This window comes from Wyeomyia smithii, chromosome 1, assembly GCF_029784165.1.
Source record: "Wyeomyia smithii strain HCP4-BCI-WySm-NY-G18 chromosome 1, ASM2978416v1, whole genome shotgun sequence".
NCBI lineage: Eukaryota > Metazoa > Arthropoda > Insecta > Diptera > Culicidae > Wyeomyia > Wyeomyia smithii.
Window position 1 is genome coordinate 18422170 of NC_073694.1, and position 20027 is coordinate 18442196.

Below are 20027 nucleotides of genomic sequence, written 5' to 3' on the forward strand. Positions count from 1 at the left end.
ATTTATTACATTTGTTTCTGTTGCAGCAACACAGAAGAGTTGAAGCCAAATCGGACCGATAACAGCCGAAGTGATGGGCCAGTGAAATACACCTGCGACATATGCGGCAAACAGTACGAACGATTGAGAGCACTCAAAGTACATCTGAAGCTTCATCAAATCACCACTGTGAGATCTGAGACTAAAGCCCACAACGCAAAGAAGCACGAGTGTACGATTTGTGGAAAAGGAAATCGGGATCGTTCAACACTCATGAGGCACATGATTTCTCATACTGAAGAACGACCTTTCAGTTGTGATATTTGCGCTTCATCATATAAGTCAGCTTATGACGTGAAAGTCCATATGAAAACGCACACCTCCGAGAGACCACATGAATGCGAAATTTGCGGAAAAAGGTTTCTTATTCCTTCTAGGCTTAAGGAGCACTTGTTATACCATACTGATGAACGACCTTTTAAATGCAATATTTGCGGTCTCTCATCGAGGTCAGCATCGAATCTGAGGAATCATAAACAAAGGCATAAGTCGAATAGTGAAAGCTTCACATCTGAGAAAAATCTTGTAACACATGCAGCTGCTCACTCTGACGAACAAGTTTTCAATTGCGATATTTGCGGTTCGTCGTATAGAACAGCTAATGGTTTGCGGAAACATAAGGAAAAGCACATTTCGGAGAGCCCGCATAAATGCGAAATTTGCGAGAAACGATTTCCAATTTCTTCCAGGCTAGCGAAGCACATGCTTAGACATTCAAATGAACGGCCTTTTAAATGCAATATTTGCAGCTCATCGTTCAAGTCAGTTCGCTATCTTCAATCTCATGAAAATGTACACTCGAAAGAACGACAAAATCAAGCACAAATGAAAATTGATAAGCGATGTGACTTAAGTTCCAATGGAATGAAAGGCCAAGTTTGATTTTATCTGAATAGAAGGTAATTTATTGAACAAGATGTTTACACATCTATTTCTATCTTTCGAATTATAAAATATGAAAAATGGCTGAATGGTATCGCTACACTCACCACATGAGGTAACTCACCGCTAGCTGTTTATACAGGTTTATACTATGTATAAAGGGTTGTTCTATACTTTTATCAACACTCCTCTTCAACGGAGATTGTCATCCTTGGGCGACAATCCCTGCATCAGTGCTGTGCTGTTGTTAACGGAGACATTAAATTTTTCGATTCATTCCTCTCCGCACTGAGCATACCACTTCGTGAGTGCACAAACCACCATTTCGTCAGTAGGAAAGTATTATAGTTCCATGCTACCGTCCACGCACAGCTACTTGACAAATATCTCCGCACTTCGATGTGCTTGGACCGACAATTCTTCCGCTCTGAAGAAACGAACTGGATACAGCTTTGGTTATCCTACATTATCTTAACAGCAGTCGTGCGCCCAACAATAGCGAATATCAACTGTTATTAAATCAGTGACCTTTCAGTTAATAGCACGATTTTTAGATTTTAACCTAAAACTCCAAACCAGCTAACGGAAAAATAGTGGCACGTCTCGTGTACAGATGAATATAGTTCAGTATAACGAAAGAGCAATCCTCGCTAAGAAAACGCCAGGATATGTTCACTGTCTCTTCTCTGCCTTGGTATACCAATTCTATCACACGGATCAAAATTCGGAACTACACTGTGAAAGAATAATGCAATTACGGAAGCAAGTTGTTGATTATATCATGGAGAGTTTTGATGATTTCGAGGCTACACTAATAGACACAGTTGGAAGCAACGACCGAAACGATAACTATCAACAACTTCCTGATGAAGTTAGCAAACAAGAACGAATAGGACGGCCAGGAGACTATTGCAGCGATGCCTGTTCTGTTCAACAGAAGAGTTGACGTCTTCTTTGAAAGTGGGTCTTTGATCTCATTTAATTAGATCACTGCTGCTTATGGACTACCGTATTTCTGGAAGAATAGGTAGATAAACAATAAGGAGCTACTATCACAGCGTGTTCTAATGCATCGAATTCCATTAGGAAACAGGGGATGGAGATCCCAAACGAGTTAAACACCCCTTCAGCAAGGTTAGACTATTTACAACGGAATGTGGAATCAAACATGCCTCGCATAATGAACAGCAGCAACGCGTCAATTTAAAAAACAACAATATCGCCAATAGCTGATTCACTTTCAAATTTATATCTTGGAACATAAAAGGATGCTGCGAAAAGGAAAAAGGTGCGCAAACTACTCACACTGCTGAGAAAAGCGGAGCACTTGCTTGAAGAGAGCAGCGAGTCGTGTGTATTTGAGGACCTGTAGTGAATCATGTGTGGTGTACGATTTGACGAGGAAGGAATGTCGGCAGTAATTAGATGAAAAGAATGCAGCACGGGTAGTATTGCTGCGATGAGGCACCCGTAAGAGAGTTAAGCGTTACAAACAAAAACGGAGATAGCAAACCCAACTCTTCCAGGAAAAAAAAAAAACGCCGCCAGTAGGAGGAGGAGTGCAAAGAATCACAACAGCTATATCGCTCTCATGAAACACGAAAGTTTCATCAGAAATTCAAAGCCAAAGGGTGAAGGTTTTGTTCCGCAAGCCGAAATGTGCAGGGATAAGAATAGGAGTATCTTGATGTGATCGAAAGGTGGTGCGTGCCTTCTCAAGATAGCCAGTCGAGCATCAGCTGATTGTCAAGATTTGGGAAATGAAATGTCTACCGGAGGAGTGGAAGGGTGGGGTTATTTGAAGGCGAAAACTAGATTGTGAAAACTACCGAGCGATAACTATCCTGAATGCCGCCTGCGATTTGATATCCCAAATAAATTTTAAATAAATTAGCGACTGTTAGCACTAACTGACCGATTTGTGAAAAGCTACCGGGCCGGCTTCATGGAGGGTCGGTGCACAACGGACCAGATCTTTACTCTGCGGCAGATCCTATAAAAATGCCTCGAATACAGAGTCCCATCGACTTCAAAGCTACTATGACACGATTAATCGTGAAGAGCTATGAATGATACTCGACGAGAACGGCTTCCCCGGGAAGCTTACCAGACTGGTAAAGGCTACGAAGAAGATGTGCAGTGTTGTATGAGGATTTCGGGTGGACAAGGTGATGGTCTTTCATGCCTGCTATTCAATATTGCGCTAGAAGGTGTTGGTAAGACAAGCGGGAATAGACACGCAAGGCACGATTTTCGGTAACTTCGGTCAATAATTCTGCTTTTTGGCGACGTGGAAACTGTCGGCAGAGCAGGGAGGCGGTGGCAGATCAGTACACGAGACTAAAATGTGAATCCGGTTGATACGAAACGAAGAGTATCACAAAGAGCAAAGTGGTTAGACCACTTTCATGATCTAGTGGATCATGATCTAGCAAGAACGAGGTGCCCGCGGGATTTAAAATGGACCGACATTTGGCGGAATTATGTTATACAGGCCATGTCTTAGGACGTCTGGCCATTTAGGTAGGTAGGTAAGCATGTGCGGTAATGATCGAAATTTTCAATGAAAAATTTGCATCCTTACCCACTTATATCAGGACACAAACAAGTTCTAACAAACATAGGTTAGGATGTTTATCCAGATACATCTTATCCCTTGCTGTGGGTTTGAATGGTAAAATCATCAGAGTTGGCGATATGAATGCCAACAATGGAAAGAAGGGTCTAACCACATACATAAGACATACGTAACACTCAGGAAGAAATCTTCCAAAAAAGTTGGTACAAAATGAACTACTCAAAAGTACCAACCTCAGTAAAAAAAACCTCTGAGTAGTTTATGGAGGTTGTGTACCTGCGCAGCCCTGCATTTGTCTCGTTCCCACTCGAAAAATGTAGCATTGATTTTGTAAACAACTTTTTGACAGTTCGCAAGGGATTTTGTTGAGGGTTCGAGTAGAGCCGCTATGAAGAAAATTCATTCCGTTCATTTTCGTCGAGCAGTTCATACTGGTGTTGGTACCGTGTGATGTGGGGCAAAGAGTACCAAAAAAATCGCCAGTGTTACGTATGTCTAAGTATGTGGTCTAACTTCTCCACGAACACTCTAACATGATTGAACTCGGACTTAAAACATTCCTAGCCAGCCACTGTATTAAAAACTACCGAAGGTTTAACTCCTCGTCCTCTGTTAATCAGACTAGGTCGAAATAGAAGTCAGTTTCACAGTTGGACCTCATACATAGGACATACGTAACACTCAGGAAGAAATCTTCCAAAAAAGTTGGTACAAAATCAACTACTCGAAAGTACCAACCTCTGTAAAAAAAAACCTTTGTTGAGTTGTTTTTAAAGGCAGTGAACCTGCACAGCCCTGCATTTGTCTCGTTCCTACTCGAAAAATGCTGCATTGATTTTGTAAATAACTATTTGACAGTTCCTTATGGGATTTTCTTTGGGGCTTGATAAGGCCGAGAAAAAGAAAATTCATTTTGTTCATTATTTATCGAGCAGTTTGACAGGGCGAGGTACGGAGTACTATGGGGCAACGTGTACCAGAAAAAAAACGCCAGTGTTACGTATGTCTTATGTATGTGGTTGGACCACATACTTAGACATACGTAACACTGGCGATTTTTTTTGGTACTCTTTGCCCCACATCACCCGGTACCAACACCAGTATGAACTGCTCGACGAAAATGAACGGAATGAATTTTCTTCATAGCGGCTCTACTCGAGCCCTCAACAAAATCCCTTACGAAACTGTCAAAAAGTTGTTTACAAAATCAATGCTGCATTTTTCGAGTGGGAACGAGACAAACGCAGGGCTGCGCAGGTACACAACCTCCATAAACTACTCAGACAGAGGTTTTTTTTTACAGAGGTTGGTACTTTCGAGTAGTTCATTTTGTACCAACTTTTTTGGAAGATTTCTTCCTGAGTGTTACGTATGTCTTATGTATGTGGTAATACCACATACATAAGACATACGTAACACTCAGGAAGAAATCTTACAAAAAAGTTGGTACAAAATGAACCACTCGAAAGTACCAACCTCTGTAAAAAAAACCTCTGTTTGAGTTGTCTTTGAAGGCAGTGTACCTGCGCAGCCCTGCATTTGTCTCGTTCCTACTCGAAAAATGCTGCATTGATTTTGTAAATAACTTTTTGACAGTTCCTTATGGGATTTTCTTTGGGGCTCGATAAGGCCGAGAAAAAGAAAATTCATTTTGTTCATTATTTATCGAGCAGTTTGACAGGGCGAGGTACGGAGTACTATGGGGCAACGTGTACCAGAAAAAAACGCCAGTGTTACGTATGTCTTATGTATGTGGTAATACTATCATGTAACATGTAGCATATTACATGTGATAAGGAACATGCCACTTGTTTTGTACATGTCACACATAATATGTAACATGTTACACGTAATGTAACATGTAAAATATTATGTAATATCTTGTGTTACATGTAATGTAACACGTGACATCTTACATGTGACATGCTATATGTTGCAAACGCAACTAAAAAAAAGACAGTCTTCCGATTTGATAACGTAAATGTTTTTGAACTACGTAACTCCGTACGTGCATTTGTTAAAAAATTCCTATCAATGAAATATATATATGACACATATAAGTATTTGTACAAATGGTAGTTGCATGGATTTTATATATATCTATAGTTTGATTGCATGTAGTTTATATAGTTTGATTTTATATGGTTTATAATTGTATATATGGTATGAACAAAAACTTACGTTTAGTGTTTTTTAGTTTAATCTAGTGGGGAATACACTAAGGTCGTTTTTTACGCGTGGTATACGTTCCAAATTTGTATGGGCCCGCGTAGAAAACGACTTTTTTGAGTTGCAAATATAACAAAGAAAACCATCCTAAGACGTTAAAACCTCGTTTGAATATTATGGTGGCCAATCTAGAGACCAAAATTCAATATTTAAAATTTTGAGTATTTACACCAAAAATTGCGATTTTTTTTAAAAACTGATATATGATCACTCGTGGCCTAAAACAGAAAACGTGATTGAATTGAGGTCGATATCTTGTACCGTTTTTGAGTAATGGAGGAAAGCAACCCGCGTAGAAAAAACCGCGTAAAAAGCGACCTTACTGTATGCGTGTCACGTGTAGGACTTATTTTTTTGTTGCTGTTAGATGTTCAGTGCAGTCTTGCCTTTCTTCTAAACCGCGGCTGTAGCACAACCTATGATTTTAGTTTACTGTGATAGCATAAGTTTTCTTTTAATTATGCATGTTACTAACCTATATTTTTTACGTACTATGTGTCTTTCAACTTTCCGTACTATTTTGTACTACTTTTCCGCACCGTACTAACAGTTTTTAAGTTTTAGATAGTCTAACTATTAGGTGTAAGTTTAAGGGTTAACTTATTATTTATTTATAGCAAAAATTGAAGTTTTTAACTCGCTTGATGTGACAGAGGCTTATCGAACACGTTTCCGTTTTAAGTCTACAATCTTTCTCTTTTTTTTTGACGTTGGACGTATATCAATAAGGTATATACGAAAGAGCGGTAGATGAGCGTGGTTGCAAGTGTTAGATAGCAACATTTTTCGCGTGCTGAGATCGTGACGTCACAACAACCAATTATACACAGTTTGGCGCAGGAACATGTATAAATTTTGTTTGAAATATGGATCGTAAATCGTATGGAATGCATTATATTTTTGTACTATGATAATATCAGAAACAACATGTGTCTCCCAGATATTTTAATATATTACGAAATCTTTTAAAATTGACTGACGAAAACGATAACGTATTCTCTTGTAAATTACTTCAAATCCCTATGCCTGAATATTTCGTTTTTTCAACCTCTTGCGATCAACGATGGATCGTAGGTTTTGAGTTTTTAGTTTATTTTTGACAATTGATCTGTGGATGAATATCGTCGTAAGTAGAGCGCTCAGTCATTGGTTGACTCGTTTCATCCAACAAGCCACCGCCAGCCCCAGTCGAAAAAACGTTCTCGCCGGTGCTTTGACCTGCTCGACCGAAAGAGCGCATTCTTCAGCTGGTGCATTTGCCTTGTGTTGCCTCGTGTCTCCCTCGTGCCTCTGCTTCATGTGATAGCTCTGCTACCAGCGCGGATCTGGCTCGCACCGTTCGTGATGATAGATTCGCCGGTGGAAGTGTAAAAATTGTTGGAACGGCTGAAACGTAAACAATTACTTGTGGACAGATTGATACGTTACCTTCCGATGCGCCGGGAATCGGCCTGGAACCTATGTTCAGAATACTCCGCGCGGGAATGTTGTGAGCAAACATTAAAGTTCGCGGGAAGATCCGGTAGCCGACAGAACAAACGCCAGCGTTTCTCATCATCGGGATTTTTGGGAGAAGCATGCATGCTTATGCATAACTTTTTGGCTCCCGAAACCGAAACACCACCAAGTTTAACTGAACACGATCGCAATCGCGTTTTTTGGTAACCGTAGAACGTTAAAAACTCGAAAAAAGAACAATTTGTCGAATATCCGCACGGAATGCCGAACCACATACATAAGACATACGTAACACTCGGAAAGAAATCTCCCAAAAAAGTTGGTACAAAATGAACTACTCGAAAGTACCAACTTCTTTAAAATAAAACCTCTGTTTGAGTAGTTTATGGAGGTTGTGTACCTGCGCAGCCCTGCATTTGTCTCGTTCCCACTCGAAAAATGCAGCATTGATTTTGTAAACAACTTTTTGACAGTTTCGTAAGGGATTTTGTTGAGGGCTCGAGTAGAGCCGCTATGAAGAAAATTCATTCCGTTCATTTTCGTCGAGCAGTTCATACTGGTGTTGGTACCGGGTGATGTGGGGCAAAGAGTACCAAGAAAAATCGCCAGTGTTACGTATGTCTAAGTATGTGGCCGAACGTAAACGATTGTTGTGACGTCACAACTTTTTACTCGCCACCTCTGATCGCATATTGAAATCGTATCTACCACTCCTTTGTAATATACCTTATTGGACGTATATGACGTTTAGTTCGCGTTAACAACGCACAGGGCTGTGTCACTTTGACCGCTGCGTATCGCATTGAAAGGGTTGGACCGAAGTGCGAAGCGATGAAAGATCGCGACACTGTATGTATCATATAACATGTGACACTAGCCATTTTATACGATTTACCGTCATTTTCTTTGTCATTTACCGGGTTTGTGTACATAGACCACTCTGTTCCGAAACGATTCGAGGATTCCAGTGAATATTTATATGAAGTCAGAGTGGTCTATGTACATTGGTGAGATAAAATCACCGATTTCGCAAAGAAACTGTTAATTTTATGTATCCCAATGTTGAACCACTTCATAACCTTTTTATTAGAACATTTTGTTCGAAAGAATCCGTTGAACAGAATTTTATTCAGAGATTTTTCGAAAATTGCTTCTCCTGAACAATTTGCTCGATGGCACATAGACCACTCTGGTTCGCAACGGTTCAATATTAGTACATAGCTCTAAGCAATTGATGAGTAGTGGAATTCCCAATGCGAAATCCAAACTGTTCATCTGCAAAAATTGAATTTTCGTTTATGTGTGACATCATTTTGTTAAGAATAATTCTCTCAAACAGTTTACTTATTGAAGAAAGCAAACTGATTGGCCGATAACTTGAAACCTCAGCTGGATTCTTATCCGGCTTTATGATTGGAGCAATGTTTGCATTTTTCCATAATTTGGGAAAATATGCAATTTTGAAACAGCAAATGAATTTTTTTTTAAATTCCATTGTGCTCTCAGGAAGATGTTTGATTAAAATGTTGAAATTGCCATCGCCTTCATATTTTTGAAACTTTCAATAATAGATTGAATCTCAATCAACTAAGTTTAAATTATTTCTGCAGGTGAAATCTCCATATCAACCGTCCACGACTGGTAGTTGTGATAAAAAATCTCTATTTGAGTATTTCTTGTCACGTCCTGTTCTAGATGCGGAGTAATTTACTACATCAAGGTAAACAGTATGCTTTTAGCGTGCAGTCTATGGCATGTTTTTGTTTACTAGTTCGAGTCGGTAGAATATTGATGAGTTTTGTACTGCTACTTTTTAAAGCTAAATCGAGTGAAAAAGAAAGCATCATCACATCAAAGCGAAATTTCGATTTCAGCACGTGAATTGTTTGTGCGAAATGGAGGAATTCAGTTTAACAAAGATGGAAGTATCTACTCCAATCAAGCAAGAAGAGCTATTAATATCCGACCCTGTAGCTACGGAAGAGGAACCGACTGTAACGGACGCCCTGAGGAAAGGTTTTACTGATGTGAAACAAGAACCGAAAATGGAGATTACCGATGATGTTGAGACTACAGCAGCGTTCAGCTCCAGGTAACTTTATGCTCGTTTTTCGGATTCAATCGGTATAACTTCATATATAAATTATTTAATCGAAAAATTAAAATTTTGCAAGTTTTCGTTTGAAAATACGAATGTATAATTCAGCTGTTTTCTTATGTTTAAGACACCCAATACTGCAGTTAGTATTTTCCATGTAATTTTGTTTCAAGATTTCTAGAAAGTATATTTTAGCAACGTACAGAGGGTCTTGGCATTTTTGCTTCTACTTTTAAGAACGTGAAAAACTCAGCTGACAGTTCAAAATAAGGAGAAAACTAAAAACACCGTAAAGGTTCCCCAATTTAGTTCTGGAATGCAAAGGATAACCAACATAATTTGCTACGAATGCAATCTCAAGCTCAATTGGAACCACTGCCTTTTTCCAAACTGTACCCAAATTGAAAAAATCAAAACTTGAAATTGAATGGAAACCTTTTTTTCTTTGCAGCAACTCTAACGAGTCGGAAATGCGCAATACCGATGTTGGTGGTCATTCACACAAAAAGAACGCTTGTGAATTCTGCAATAAAAAATACAGCTCAAAACTCAACTTGGAGAATCATAGAAGAATCCACACCGGTGAACGACCTTTTGCGTGTGATATCTGCAACAGAACATTCCCCACTGCTGAAAGTTTGCAGCACCATAAAAATGCTCATACAGGAGACTGGCTCTTTGAATGTGACATATGCAAGCGAAGGTTTTCCCAAAAATCAACCTTGGCGTCCCACATGAATTTTCACCGCACAGATTGCCCTTATAAGTGTCTGATTTGCGATAAAAAATGTGGAACTAGATATCACCTCCAGCAACATATGCGTAGTCACAGCGATGCAAGGCCCTTCAAATGTGACATCTGTGATGCGTCATACAAGAGTCATAGTGCTCTGGAAAATCATATGAAGATCCACAAGGTCGATCCCTCCCCAGGGTAAGTATTGACATATTTAAATTTAAAACTCAGCCCTTGTAAGGGAAACAGATACAAAGCTGTTGGAATGTGAACAACTTCGATTCAACTAAGAGACGAATGGAGCATGATTCAGTACATAGAAGTATTATTGCTGTTAAAAAGAATCACGTTGCTTGAAATCAAATATTTCTGTATATTCATTGTGCTTTGTTTGATATTCAAATATATTTTCATTTTGTCTCGCGACAAAACTCAATTTATCACGCTGATCGTGAACCAATTTATTTTTTATTTTTTCTATTGCAGTGACGTTGAAGGTTCTGAACCAAATCGAAGTGTTGGGCTCCCCAAGTACACATGCGACATATGCGGTAAACAGTACAAATATATGAGACCACTTCACTTACATACGAAGCTTCATCAGAGTACCACCGAGGTGAAAACCTACAACCTAAAGCTGCACGAGTGTACGATTTGTGGAAAAAGAAGACCGAGTAGAACATCGCTCATAAGGCACATGGTTTCTCATACTGAAGAACGACCTTTTAATTGCGATATTTGCGGTTTATCATATAAGTCAGCTCGTGATATGAAAGTCCATAGAAATACGCATACTGCCGAGAGACGGTATGAATGCGAAATTTGCGGAAAATAATTTCCATATTCGACCTCGCTAAAGCGGCACATGATATGTCATACTGACGGACGGCCATTTAAATGCAATATTTGCAATCGATCGTTAAGGTCAGAATCTTCTCTAAGATTTCATAAACTAACACATAGTGTAAAGCGTGAGAGCTTTACATTCGAGCAAAATCCTGTCGCTGCTCACTCTGAAGAACAACTTCTCAATTGTGATGTTTGCAGTTTATCGTTTAAAACAGCTATAAATTTGAGAAAACATAAGGAAAAGCATTCCTCGGAAATCCCCATTCAATGCGAAATCTGCGAGAGACAATTTCTTACTCCTTACAAACTAAGGCAGCATATGCTAACCCATGCTAATGAAAGGCCTTATGCGTGCAACATTTGCAGGTTATCATTCAAAACAAAATGTAAACTGCAAGTTCATGAAAAAACGCACTCGGAGGAACGGCCTTACAAATGTGATATTTGCACTTTTTCATTCAAGACAATTGCTTCGTTAAAGTTGCACGGGAAAACGAAAAAGCACCTCTTTCGAGCACAACTGAATCACAAATAAAAATGATGGTATTTTTGGGTCGGTTTGTTACTTAACGCCGTAAGAGTAATTAATACGTATTTTCAACGAGAATCTCAGTTGGTTTGAGCTAACACACAACTCCAGAATAATGATTTTTTGATAAGTTTCCAACACAAAGCGGGGCTGTAGGAGGGAATGGTTATCAGTTCTCCCGGCCTGCCTCTAAGCTTGTCGGACGACAGTCCGGTAAAGATGGTTCTTGAAACCAACCCATCAGAGATGAGACGCGGGCAAGGTTTGACCCTACGCAGATTGCAGAGCTCCACGGCCCGGGACTGTTTGGTAAGGTAAGTTGAGAAAGCAGTGAGCTCTCCTTAGCAGAATGATTATGTACAGTCAGGTTTTTACGCGGTTTTTTATACGCGGATTTTTTACGAGGTTTTTTTACGCGTATTTTTTAATTAACGCGGTTTTTTTTACGCGGATTTTTGAATTAACGCGGTTGTTTTTACGAGGTACGTATCCCCCGCGTAAAAAAAACCTGACTGTACTTTGTACACCTAATTTTCACTTCATGAACATGAACATGAATTTTTACTTCAATGGTATGAACAGAATTGGTTAACTTGATTAGATTTTATTCTCTACGAATATGCCATGTATAAAAAATGTTAAAAAAAAATATTCTCCTTATAAGGCTGATACAAACTTTGAATAGTTTTTATGTCAACGGGTATCAAAGTTAGCTAAAGGGAATCAAAAAATAAATAACACTGAAAAGAAAAAAAAAGAAGTAACTTTCATGAAAAAATGTGTGCAAGTTACGACGTTTGTAACTTGCATGCCAAAGTTTGTTGAAAAATATCACATTACCTATGATCATTATTAATCATCTGGCTTGCCTTTTGATGACACTTTTACTGTCACTGGACTTGTTTGTTGCTAAATTAAGCATATACGCTGTCGAAAAGTCAATAATATTAACAAAACGGCTTGAACTTTTTTCTTCCCCTTCCTATTTTCAAAATAAAATTAAAATAAAGTTTGTATCGGCCTTATTGAAAATAAATAAAATTTTGCATTGTTGTTGTTACGATAAAAATCACAGACGTAATAATGCCGGTAACTTGGAAAAACAGATATGATTTCTTCATTTAAATCGACCATTTATTGCAACAAATTAGGAGCGTTAGGCCTCCCGATTCTCTGGTTGAATGGATCCGTTCGTACTTAACCACTCGATGCGCTTTAGTGAAGTTACATGCAACTTGTTCGGAGTCTTTTTCAATCAACTAGGATGTTCCACAAGGCAGTTGTTTGCCGGTGACCTGAAGCTTTATCGGATCATCACTTCCATTCTCGATTTGCTCGTGATTTTATTTTCTGATCACTTCAGGAAATTCCACTTTATGTTCCACCCCGACATAGAACTGTGTATGACCAGAACAATCCACCTTAACAAACAGTTCTTGCCCGAGGGCCTAATGTTGCATGGTAGGAACTAAACAAAACTCCCACGTTAGTTCTACCCGTAAAATTTGTAAGTAACGAATCGGCCTAAAACAGTATCGACTGGTCATTTTTCTCTTTTGACTAATTTTTGCCTTAGGTGCTTTGTCTCGTGCACCTTTAACGCGGAACTGGTCTTGTATGTATCACCACAAATATCACACTTAAAAAGTCGTTCTTCCGAGCAAAGATCCGGCTGCAAATTGTGCGTTTTTCCATGAGCTTGTAGTTGGTAAATCGACTTGAACGATGAACTACAAATATTGCATTTAAAAGGTCGTTCGTTAGTATGACAAAGCATGTGCTGCCTCAGTTTGTAAGCAATTGGAAATTCTTTGTCACATATTTCGCATTTATGCGAACTCTCCGAGTGCTTTTCTCTATGTTTTTTCAAGTTTATAGGCGTTTTATACGATGAGCCGCAAATATCGCAATTGAGTAGTTGTTTTTCAGAGTGCGCCACAGGACTTTGCTCGGTTGTAAAGCTCTCCCGCTTTGCATTATGCTTTAGTTTATGATTTCTTAGATTGTATTCCCACCTCAATGATAGACCGCAAATATTGCACTTGAAAGGCCGTTCATTAGTATGACAAAACAAGTGCCGCATCAGCCTGGATGGAACAAGAAACCCTTTTCCGCAAATTTCGCATTTATACGGTCTCTCGGAGGTGTGCCATTTCTTATGAACGTCCACGTCATAAGCTGACTTGTATGATGAACCACAAATATCGCAATTGAAAGGCCGTTCTTCAGTATGACAAAGCATGTGCTTTTTGAGCAATGCTCTGCTCTGATTTCTTTTTCCACAAACCGTACACTCGTGCTGCTTTCTGTTTTGGGTTTTATGTTTAGGTCTCACAGTGGTGCTCTGATGAAGCCTCAGATGTAAATGAAGTGAAGCCATTTGTTTGTACTGTTTGCCGCATATGTCGCAGGTGTATTTCGTTGAACCATCGCTTCGGCTGTTACCAGCCTGATTTGGGTCCAAACCTTCTGTGTTGCTGCAACAGCAAAAAAAAAATCCATCCAATTGATATTCTTGTCAATTTTTGGTACAATAAATACTTACCCTGGGGAGGGCTCGACCTTGTGGCTTTTCATATGATTTCTCAGAACATCACGGCTCTTGAATGATGCATCACAGATGTCGCATTTGAAGGCTCGGGCATCGCTGTGAGTGTGCATATGTCGTTGGAGAAGAGAACTAGTTGCGAATGCTTTATTGCAAATCGAACATTTATGAGGACAATCTGCGCGGTGTGTCTTTTTGTGGGCCGTTAGATGTGATTTTTGGGAATAACGTCGCTGGCAAATGTCACACTCAAAGTTCCGGTGACCTGTATGAGCACTCTTATGATACCGCAAACATTCAGCTGTGCGAAATGTTCCAGTGCAGATATCACACGCAAAAGGTCGTTCCTCGGTGTGAGTTCTTGTGTGATCCTTCAAGTTGCATTTCGTTCTATATTCCTTGTTGCAAAACTCACAAGCGTACTTTTTTCGCGAATGATCTCCAACAGCGGTATTACGTATTTCCGAACTGTCCGAGTTGCTGCAAAGAAAAAAATAAAGGTTTTTCATGTTATTCCTAGCTTGTATTGACCCAAAATTCGAAAGTTTTGTACACGAATTGAATAATTTGCAGTTTTGAAAACCAAATAACTAAAATTACCTGAAGCTAGAAGCGGCAATTTCGTCGCAAGTTGCTGTAGTCTCAACTTCATCGGTGATGTCCGTCACAGGTTCTTGTTTTACATTAGTTATACGTTCACTTGGGGCGTTCGCTAGAGACGGTTCACCAGAGCACCGATCGCTGCTAATGAACGGGATTTTTCCTTCTGTAACCACAGCGTCGAATATTATCAATTCTTCTACCTTTATTGTAGGAGTGAAACCTTCCATCTTCATTAGGTTTATTTCCTCCATTCCGACAACACGGAACAAAGTAATCTTTTAATGCCTCGTTAGTTTCACTAGAGTTTAGTGTTTTTCTAACTCGAGCTCATAAACAAAAACATTGCACGCTGAGAGCATTTCACCTTGACGTAAAAATTACTTTGAATAGAATCTACTGTGAGTGTAACTACACTGAAAAAAAGGTTGTAGCAAGTTTAACTATAAATGGGGTTCAAATTATTTACAGAGCCCCGACGATTTCGAACCGAACGCGTGGAACATTCATTTTAACTATGCCTGTAGTATTTTTAACGAAAACAGTAGCCGAGGGCTACGCAGTCGTTTTAACTGTTTCACTGTCAAAATAACTAGAATTCAAAGCCCTATTTGTTGTTATTTTAACAGCGTTGGTTTTGTTATCTTAACAACGAGTTTGTTAGAACAAATACCGCGTTGTGGTGTTGTCTATTACGTTTAACATTCAGAAAAGAGGAGTGATTATGTAAAGGCTGATCTCTCCAACTTCCGCTCAAGCATTAAAGCAAGGCCAAATTCGTAACCTTTGTTTAATGCATCAGCGAAAGTGGAAAAACCAGCCAAGAATGAAAACAAGTTATGTAACAAAACAATAAACAATAACATTTATTTTTTCACTTTACTTAAATTACTTAAATACTCAACTTTCTTAGGCCAGAATCATACTTCGAGACGAGTTGGAAGGATTGTGTAATCATACCGATCAGTATAGCGTATATTTCCGGATTCAGTCCCCAAGAATCGATTGGGAGTTGCCGAAGTGCAGGATTCTCATCCGCTTCTGGCGTAAGGAAAAAAACAAAACTAGTTTCTAAGAAATTTGGTATTTTGCAGAGCTTTTCTACTCACCGGCGATGTCTTCGGGGTCACTAAGCATTTACGACAGCACCACATACTTAGACATACGTAACACTGGCGATTTTTTTTGGTACTCTTTGCCCCACATCACCCGGTACCAACACCAGTATGAACTGCTCGACAAAATGAACGGAATGAATTTTCTTCATAGCGGCTCTACTCGAGCCCTCAACAAAATCCCTTACGAAACTGTCAAAAAGTTGTTTACAAAATCAATGCTGCATTTTTCGAGTGGGAACGAGACAAATGCAGGGCTGCGCAGGTACACAACCTCCAGAAACTACTCAAACAGAGGTTTTTTTACAGAGGTTGGTACTTTCGAGTAGTTCATTTTGTACCAACTTTTTGGAAGATTTCTTCCTGAGTGTTACGTAAGTCTTATGTATGTGATAGCACTAAAAATGTCTCACCATTCAACAATGTTTATTTAGAAATGGCGTCTTTTTTGACCAGATCGAACAAGGAAAGCAATAACTACGATGTTGTTGTAAGTTTAACTTAACTTTCAGACCTATTTTGTGGGTACGGTGTAGTAAGTCGCGCTACAACCACATACATAAGACATACGTAACACTCAGGAAGAAATCTTCCAAAAAAGTTGGTACAAAATGAACTACTCGAAAGTACCAACCTCTATAAAATAACCTCTGTTTGAGTTGTCTTTGAAGGCAGTGTACCTGCGCAGCCCTGCATTTGTCTCGTTCCTAGTCGAAAAATGCTGCATTGATTTTGTAAATAATTTTTTGACAGTTCCTTATGGGATTTTCTTTGGGGCTCGATAAGGCCGAGAAAAAGAAAATTCATTTTGTTCATTATTTATCGAGCAGTTTGACAGGGCGAGGTACGGAGTACTATGGGGCAACGTGTACCAGAAAAAAACGCCAGTGTTACGTATGTCTTATGTATGTGGTATAAATGTTAGTTCTTGACCAACAAATTTTTTTATATGTGTTTTATCTAAAAATTATGAGAAAAAAAAACACTTTTTTGCGATGTTCAATGGGCTCTGTGAGTCGAATGAATGCGATGCTGAACTAAACCATGCAAAATATTCAAAAACATTCCCGAAAAAATACAAAAATATGGGAAAATGTAGGAATCGAACAGATTTGAAAAAAGTGCAAAAGAGTGGTTTTGTAGCTTTAAAAAATCATTTTTTCATAAATCACGTTTGGGCAACCTGAAAACAATTTTTTAGAAAGTCGAAATGTTCTACAAAAATGCCATAAATAACATTATCTTCCAATTTAGGGCTGAGCACCTCGACTTTTACAACATCGATTTTTTTGCGACAGTCTACTGTGCAGTGATTCATGAATCGCTTCGCAAGAGAGCACTTGACGTCGCTCACAGCGGGGATGGATCGCTCTGACGGAGTTACCACATACATAAGACATACGTAACACTGGCGTTTTTTTCTGGTACACGTTGCCCCATAGTACTCCGTACCTCGCCCTGTCAAACTGCTCGATAAATAATGAATAAAATGAATTTTCTTTTTCTCGGCCTTATCGAGCCCCAAAGAAAATCCCATAAGGAACTGTCAAAAAATTATTTACAAAATCAATGCAGAATTTTTCGAGTAGGAACGAGACAAATGCAGGGCTGCGCAGGTACACTGCCTTCAAAGACAACTCAAACAGAGGTTTTTTTTTACAGAGGTTGGTACTTTCGAGTAGTTCATTTTGTACCAACTTTTTTGGGAGATTTCTTCCTGAGTGTTACGTATGTCTTTTGTATGTGATATAAAGATAATCGACGAGGAACAAAAAAATGGCGTGTTAAGCCTGGTGATGTTATTGCTGAGCGAACAGCTCGAGTAGAATAAGAGCCGAGATTTAACCAGCAGCAGCAATCGGCAGTTCCACAGATAGGACCATCTAAGACGAGTAAAATCCACGCAGCTTCGAGGTTGTAGCACTGCAAAAACTTTACTGGACAGGGCAGACGGTGTGGAAAAGCTGGGAACCGGTTTTTTAGTACTGGATACGATGCGTCAACGCGTGATCGGATGGTACCCCATTAGTGCTAGATGTGTAAACTGAGGATTAAATGCCGTTTCTTCAGCTACAAACGAAATACATCACAGGTAGAGGCTCTGTTAGCTTCCCACCACGGACTCTGATTGACGGTGACGAAATCGAGTTGATAGATGAGTTTGTGTATTTGGGCTCACTAGTGACGACCGACAATGATACTAGCAGAGAGATAAAAGACGCATTATGGTCAGAAAGCGCGCTTACTTTGGAAAGTGCTACAATCGAATGAAATTTGCCGCTTCACAAAGTTGACCATTGAAAAACACTCAAAGTTGACCATTGAAAAACACCGATAGTGGAGACGCTGGTCCTCCACGCTCTTGGAGTTTTGGAACGGAAGGTGCTGCGTACGATCTACGGTGGGGTGTAGATGGAAGATGGGACATGGAGACGACGAAAGAACCACGAGTTGTATCAGTTCCTAGGGGAACCTACTATATTTCATACGGCTAAAATCGGAAGGCTACGGTGAGTTGGGCATGTCGTAAGGATGTGAGACGAAAGCCCAGTTAAAATGATTATCTACAACGGCCCAACAGGAACACGGCGTCGTTGCACACAACGTGCATCGGTCAAGTGGAAGGAGATCTCCGCAGCCTAAGCAGTCTGCAAGAGTGTCTACGAGCAGCCAGGGATCGAGTACAATGGAGTCGAATCTTAGATACAGCAAAGGCCACACAGGCCTTCGTCTAGTTGGTAAGGTTAGGTAAGTGAGTGTGATTGTAAGCTTCACTCGTAATTTTTCAACCAGCTTGATTTCTCATTCAATTTTGGGTTCAAACTACTAAACGTTGGCTTTATTCATCAAAACACCACAATTGGGTAAAGGCATATTTAAAATCTATTAAGTTGAAATTACGCAGCGTTCGCATTGCAAAATTACCCAACACGTAAGTTGTAAGTTGGTCTTTTATATGTGTTTCGCGTTCACTCGATTTTTTTTTATATCATTGGTTCATAGTTGATTTTAGTCGGAGTGATTTGTTATGCTTTCAGGCTATAGCTTTTAGCGTGCACGCTATGACATGGTTATGTTTACCTGTTCGAGTCGGAAAAATTATTGCTAAATTCTGTGAATTTTTAACTGCTACAGGAAAAACGGCAAACTGTACAAATAAAAAGATTATTTTGCTAGTACATGATTTGTGCGAAATGGAGGAATCCAGCCTAATAAATGTAGAAGAATTCCATTCTACAATCAAGGTAGAAGAGCTTATAATACCCGGCGCTGTGGAAGTACCTCTGCTCGCTAGTAACGATTGGTGCTCTGTTAAACCGAATGAAACAAGCGCACCAAAAAAAGGTTCAACTGATGTGAAACAAAAACCGGTGATGGATATCACCGATGCAGTTGAGGTTACAGCCGCTTATAACCAAATTGTAGCTTCCAGTTGCAGGTAATTTTGCCCTCATTTTATACTCAAAGGTCATCCAATTCGTACAGCTTTTAGCTCCGAAATTTTCATTTTTGAAGTCTAAGCCTTTCTCAAACTGGAGAGTTTCTGATTTTGTTAGATTCACTGATTTTACCTGGACAAAATAATAAAAAAAGAAAATGATCTCAAATTAAATTTCATAGTGCCAAAGAAGCTTCTGAAGGCCAATATATAAAATAATCTCTAATCTCCAAAATCAAATGTTGCTCTGAAATTCATACAGAAAGCTGCAAAGAAAACTGAAAACACCATGAGGGTATCTCAAATTAAGTCTAGTACAAAATATACTCGAAATAATTTCTATTGGAATCACTGTCTTATTTCAAATTAGGCTCAAACTAAAAAAATAATTAAAATCTAACATTAAATGGAAACCTTTTTTCTTCGCAGCAACTCGGAGCATTCGAAAACACGCAATAAAAATCACGCTTGTGAATTCTGCAATAAAAAATTTAGAAAGAACTTCACCTTGCAGAATCATAGAAGAATTCACACCGGGGAACGACCTTTTGCGTGTGATATCTGCAGCAGAACATTCCGCACTGCTGCACGTTTGCAGTACCATAAAAATGCTCATGCCGATCAAAATTTTGAGTGTGACATATGCAGGCGAAGGTTTTCCCAAAAAATGAGCTTAGCGTCCCACATGAACTTTCACCGTACAGATTGTCCTTATAAGTGTCTGATCTGCGGTAGAACATGTGGAAGTAAATGTCAACTGAAAACACATATGCGTAGTCACAGTGATGCTCGGCCCTTCAAATGCGACATCTGTGATGCGTCATACAAGAGCCATAATGCTTTGAAAAATCATATGAAGATCCACAAGGTCGATCCCTCCCCAGGGTAAGTATTGACATGTTTAATGCAGTTATGGATGAAAAAGTT

At 39.3% G+C, this 20027-nt stretch overlaps 4 protein-coding genes across 13 annotated transcripts in view; 3 read left to right on the forward strand and 1 right to left on the reverse strand.

Annotated features, from left to right (window-relative positions):
* LOC129733997 (zinc finger protein OZF-like) overlaps nucleotides 1-8906 on the forward strand; it is a 9954-nt gene extending 1048 nt beyond the window's left edge. Inside the window, exons 3-4 of one of the 2 annotated variants that reach the window (XM_055695671.1) lie at nucleotides 27-938; nucleotides 8797-8906. In XM_055695671.1, the coding sequence (XP_055551646.1) occupies nucleotides 27-921 (895 nt within the window). In that variant the 3' untranslated portion in view covers nucleotides 922-938; nucleotides 8797-8906. Of the gene's footprint in view, nucleotides 1-26; nucleotides 1461-8796 lie in introns of those variants that run through there. The other variant, XM_055695670.1, reaches the window with a different exon arrangement.
* Nucleotides 1-13089, forward strand: part of LOC129716610 (zinc finger protein 208-like) — a 27803-nt gene extending 14714 nt beyond the window's left edge. Inside the window, exons 11-14 of the mRNA XM_055666445.1 lie at nucleotides 27-168; nucleotides 9028-9278; nucleotides 9736-10218; nucleotides 10507-13089. Of these exons, the coding sequence (XP_055522420.1) occupies nucleotides 27-168; nucleotides 9028-9278; nucleotides 9736-10218; nucleotides 10507-10855 (1225 nt within the window). The 3' untranslated portion in view covers nucleotides 10856-13089. The remainder of the gene's footprint in view (nucleotides 1-26; nucleotides 169-9027; nucleotides 9279-9735; nucleotides 10219-10506) is intronic.
* LOC129733995 (zinc finger protein 595-like) lies at nucleotides 10372-14902 on the reverse strand. 2 transcript variants are annotated; one of them, XR_008729754.1, is made up of 4 exons: nucleotides 14547-14902; nucleotides 13944-14426; nucleotides 12239-13875; nucleotides 10372-12138 (listed from the first exon to the last, which is right to left on the reverse strand). XR_008729754.1 is itself a non-coding variant. In XM_055695669.1 (3 exons), exons 1-3 carry the CDS (start codon nucleotides 14798-14800, stop codon nucleotides 12942-12944), a joined length of 1671 nt encoding a protein of 556 aa, XP_055551644.1. In that variant the 5' UTR covers nucleotides 14801-14902; the 3' UTR covers nucleotides 10372-12941. The 2 variants fall into 2 exon arrangements, 1 of the variants encoding a protein (XP_055551644.1); XM_055695669.1 differs by having other exon boundaries at nucleotides 10372-13875.
* Nucleotides 14903-16402: 1500 nt separating this feature from the next.
* Nucleotides 16403-20027, forward strand: part of LOC129733993 (zinc finger protein 728-like) — a 49428-nt gene continuing 45803 nt past the window's right edge. Inside the window, exons 1-4 of one of the 8 annotated variants that reach the window (XM_055695658.1) lie at nucleotides 16425-18171; nucleotides 18243-18404; nucleotides 18700-19100; nucleotides 19530-19985. In XM_055695658.1, the coding sequence (XP_055551633.1) occupies nucleotides 18348-18404; nucleotides 18700-19100; nucleotides 19530-19985 (914 nt within the window). In that variant the 5' untranslated portion in view covers nucleotides 16425-18171; nucleotides 18243-18347. Of the gene's footprint in view, nucleotides 18410-18436; nucleotides 18601-18699; nucleotides 19101-19529; nucleotides 19986-20027 lie in introns of those variants that run through there. The other 7 variants (XM_055695664.1, XM_055695660.1, XM_055695661.1 and 4 more) reach the window with 7 other exon arrangements.

Excerpts from the sequence above, each read along its gene's own strand:
- LOC129733995 (XM_055695669.1), bottom strand. The coding sequence starts at position 14,800 with ATGGAGGAAATAAACCTAATGAAGATGGAAGGTTTCACTCCTACAATA. Across the intron at positions 14,427-14,546 it reads ATTGCCGCTTCTAGCTTCAG|CAACTCGGACAGTTCGGAAA; the intron begins GTAATTTTAGTT and ends TTTTCTTTGCAG. Across the intron at positions 13,876-13,943 it reads AAGGTCGAGCCCTCCCCAGG|CAACACAGAAGGTTTGGACC; the intron begins GTAAGTATTTAT and ends TTGCTGTTGCAG.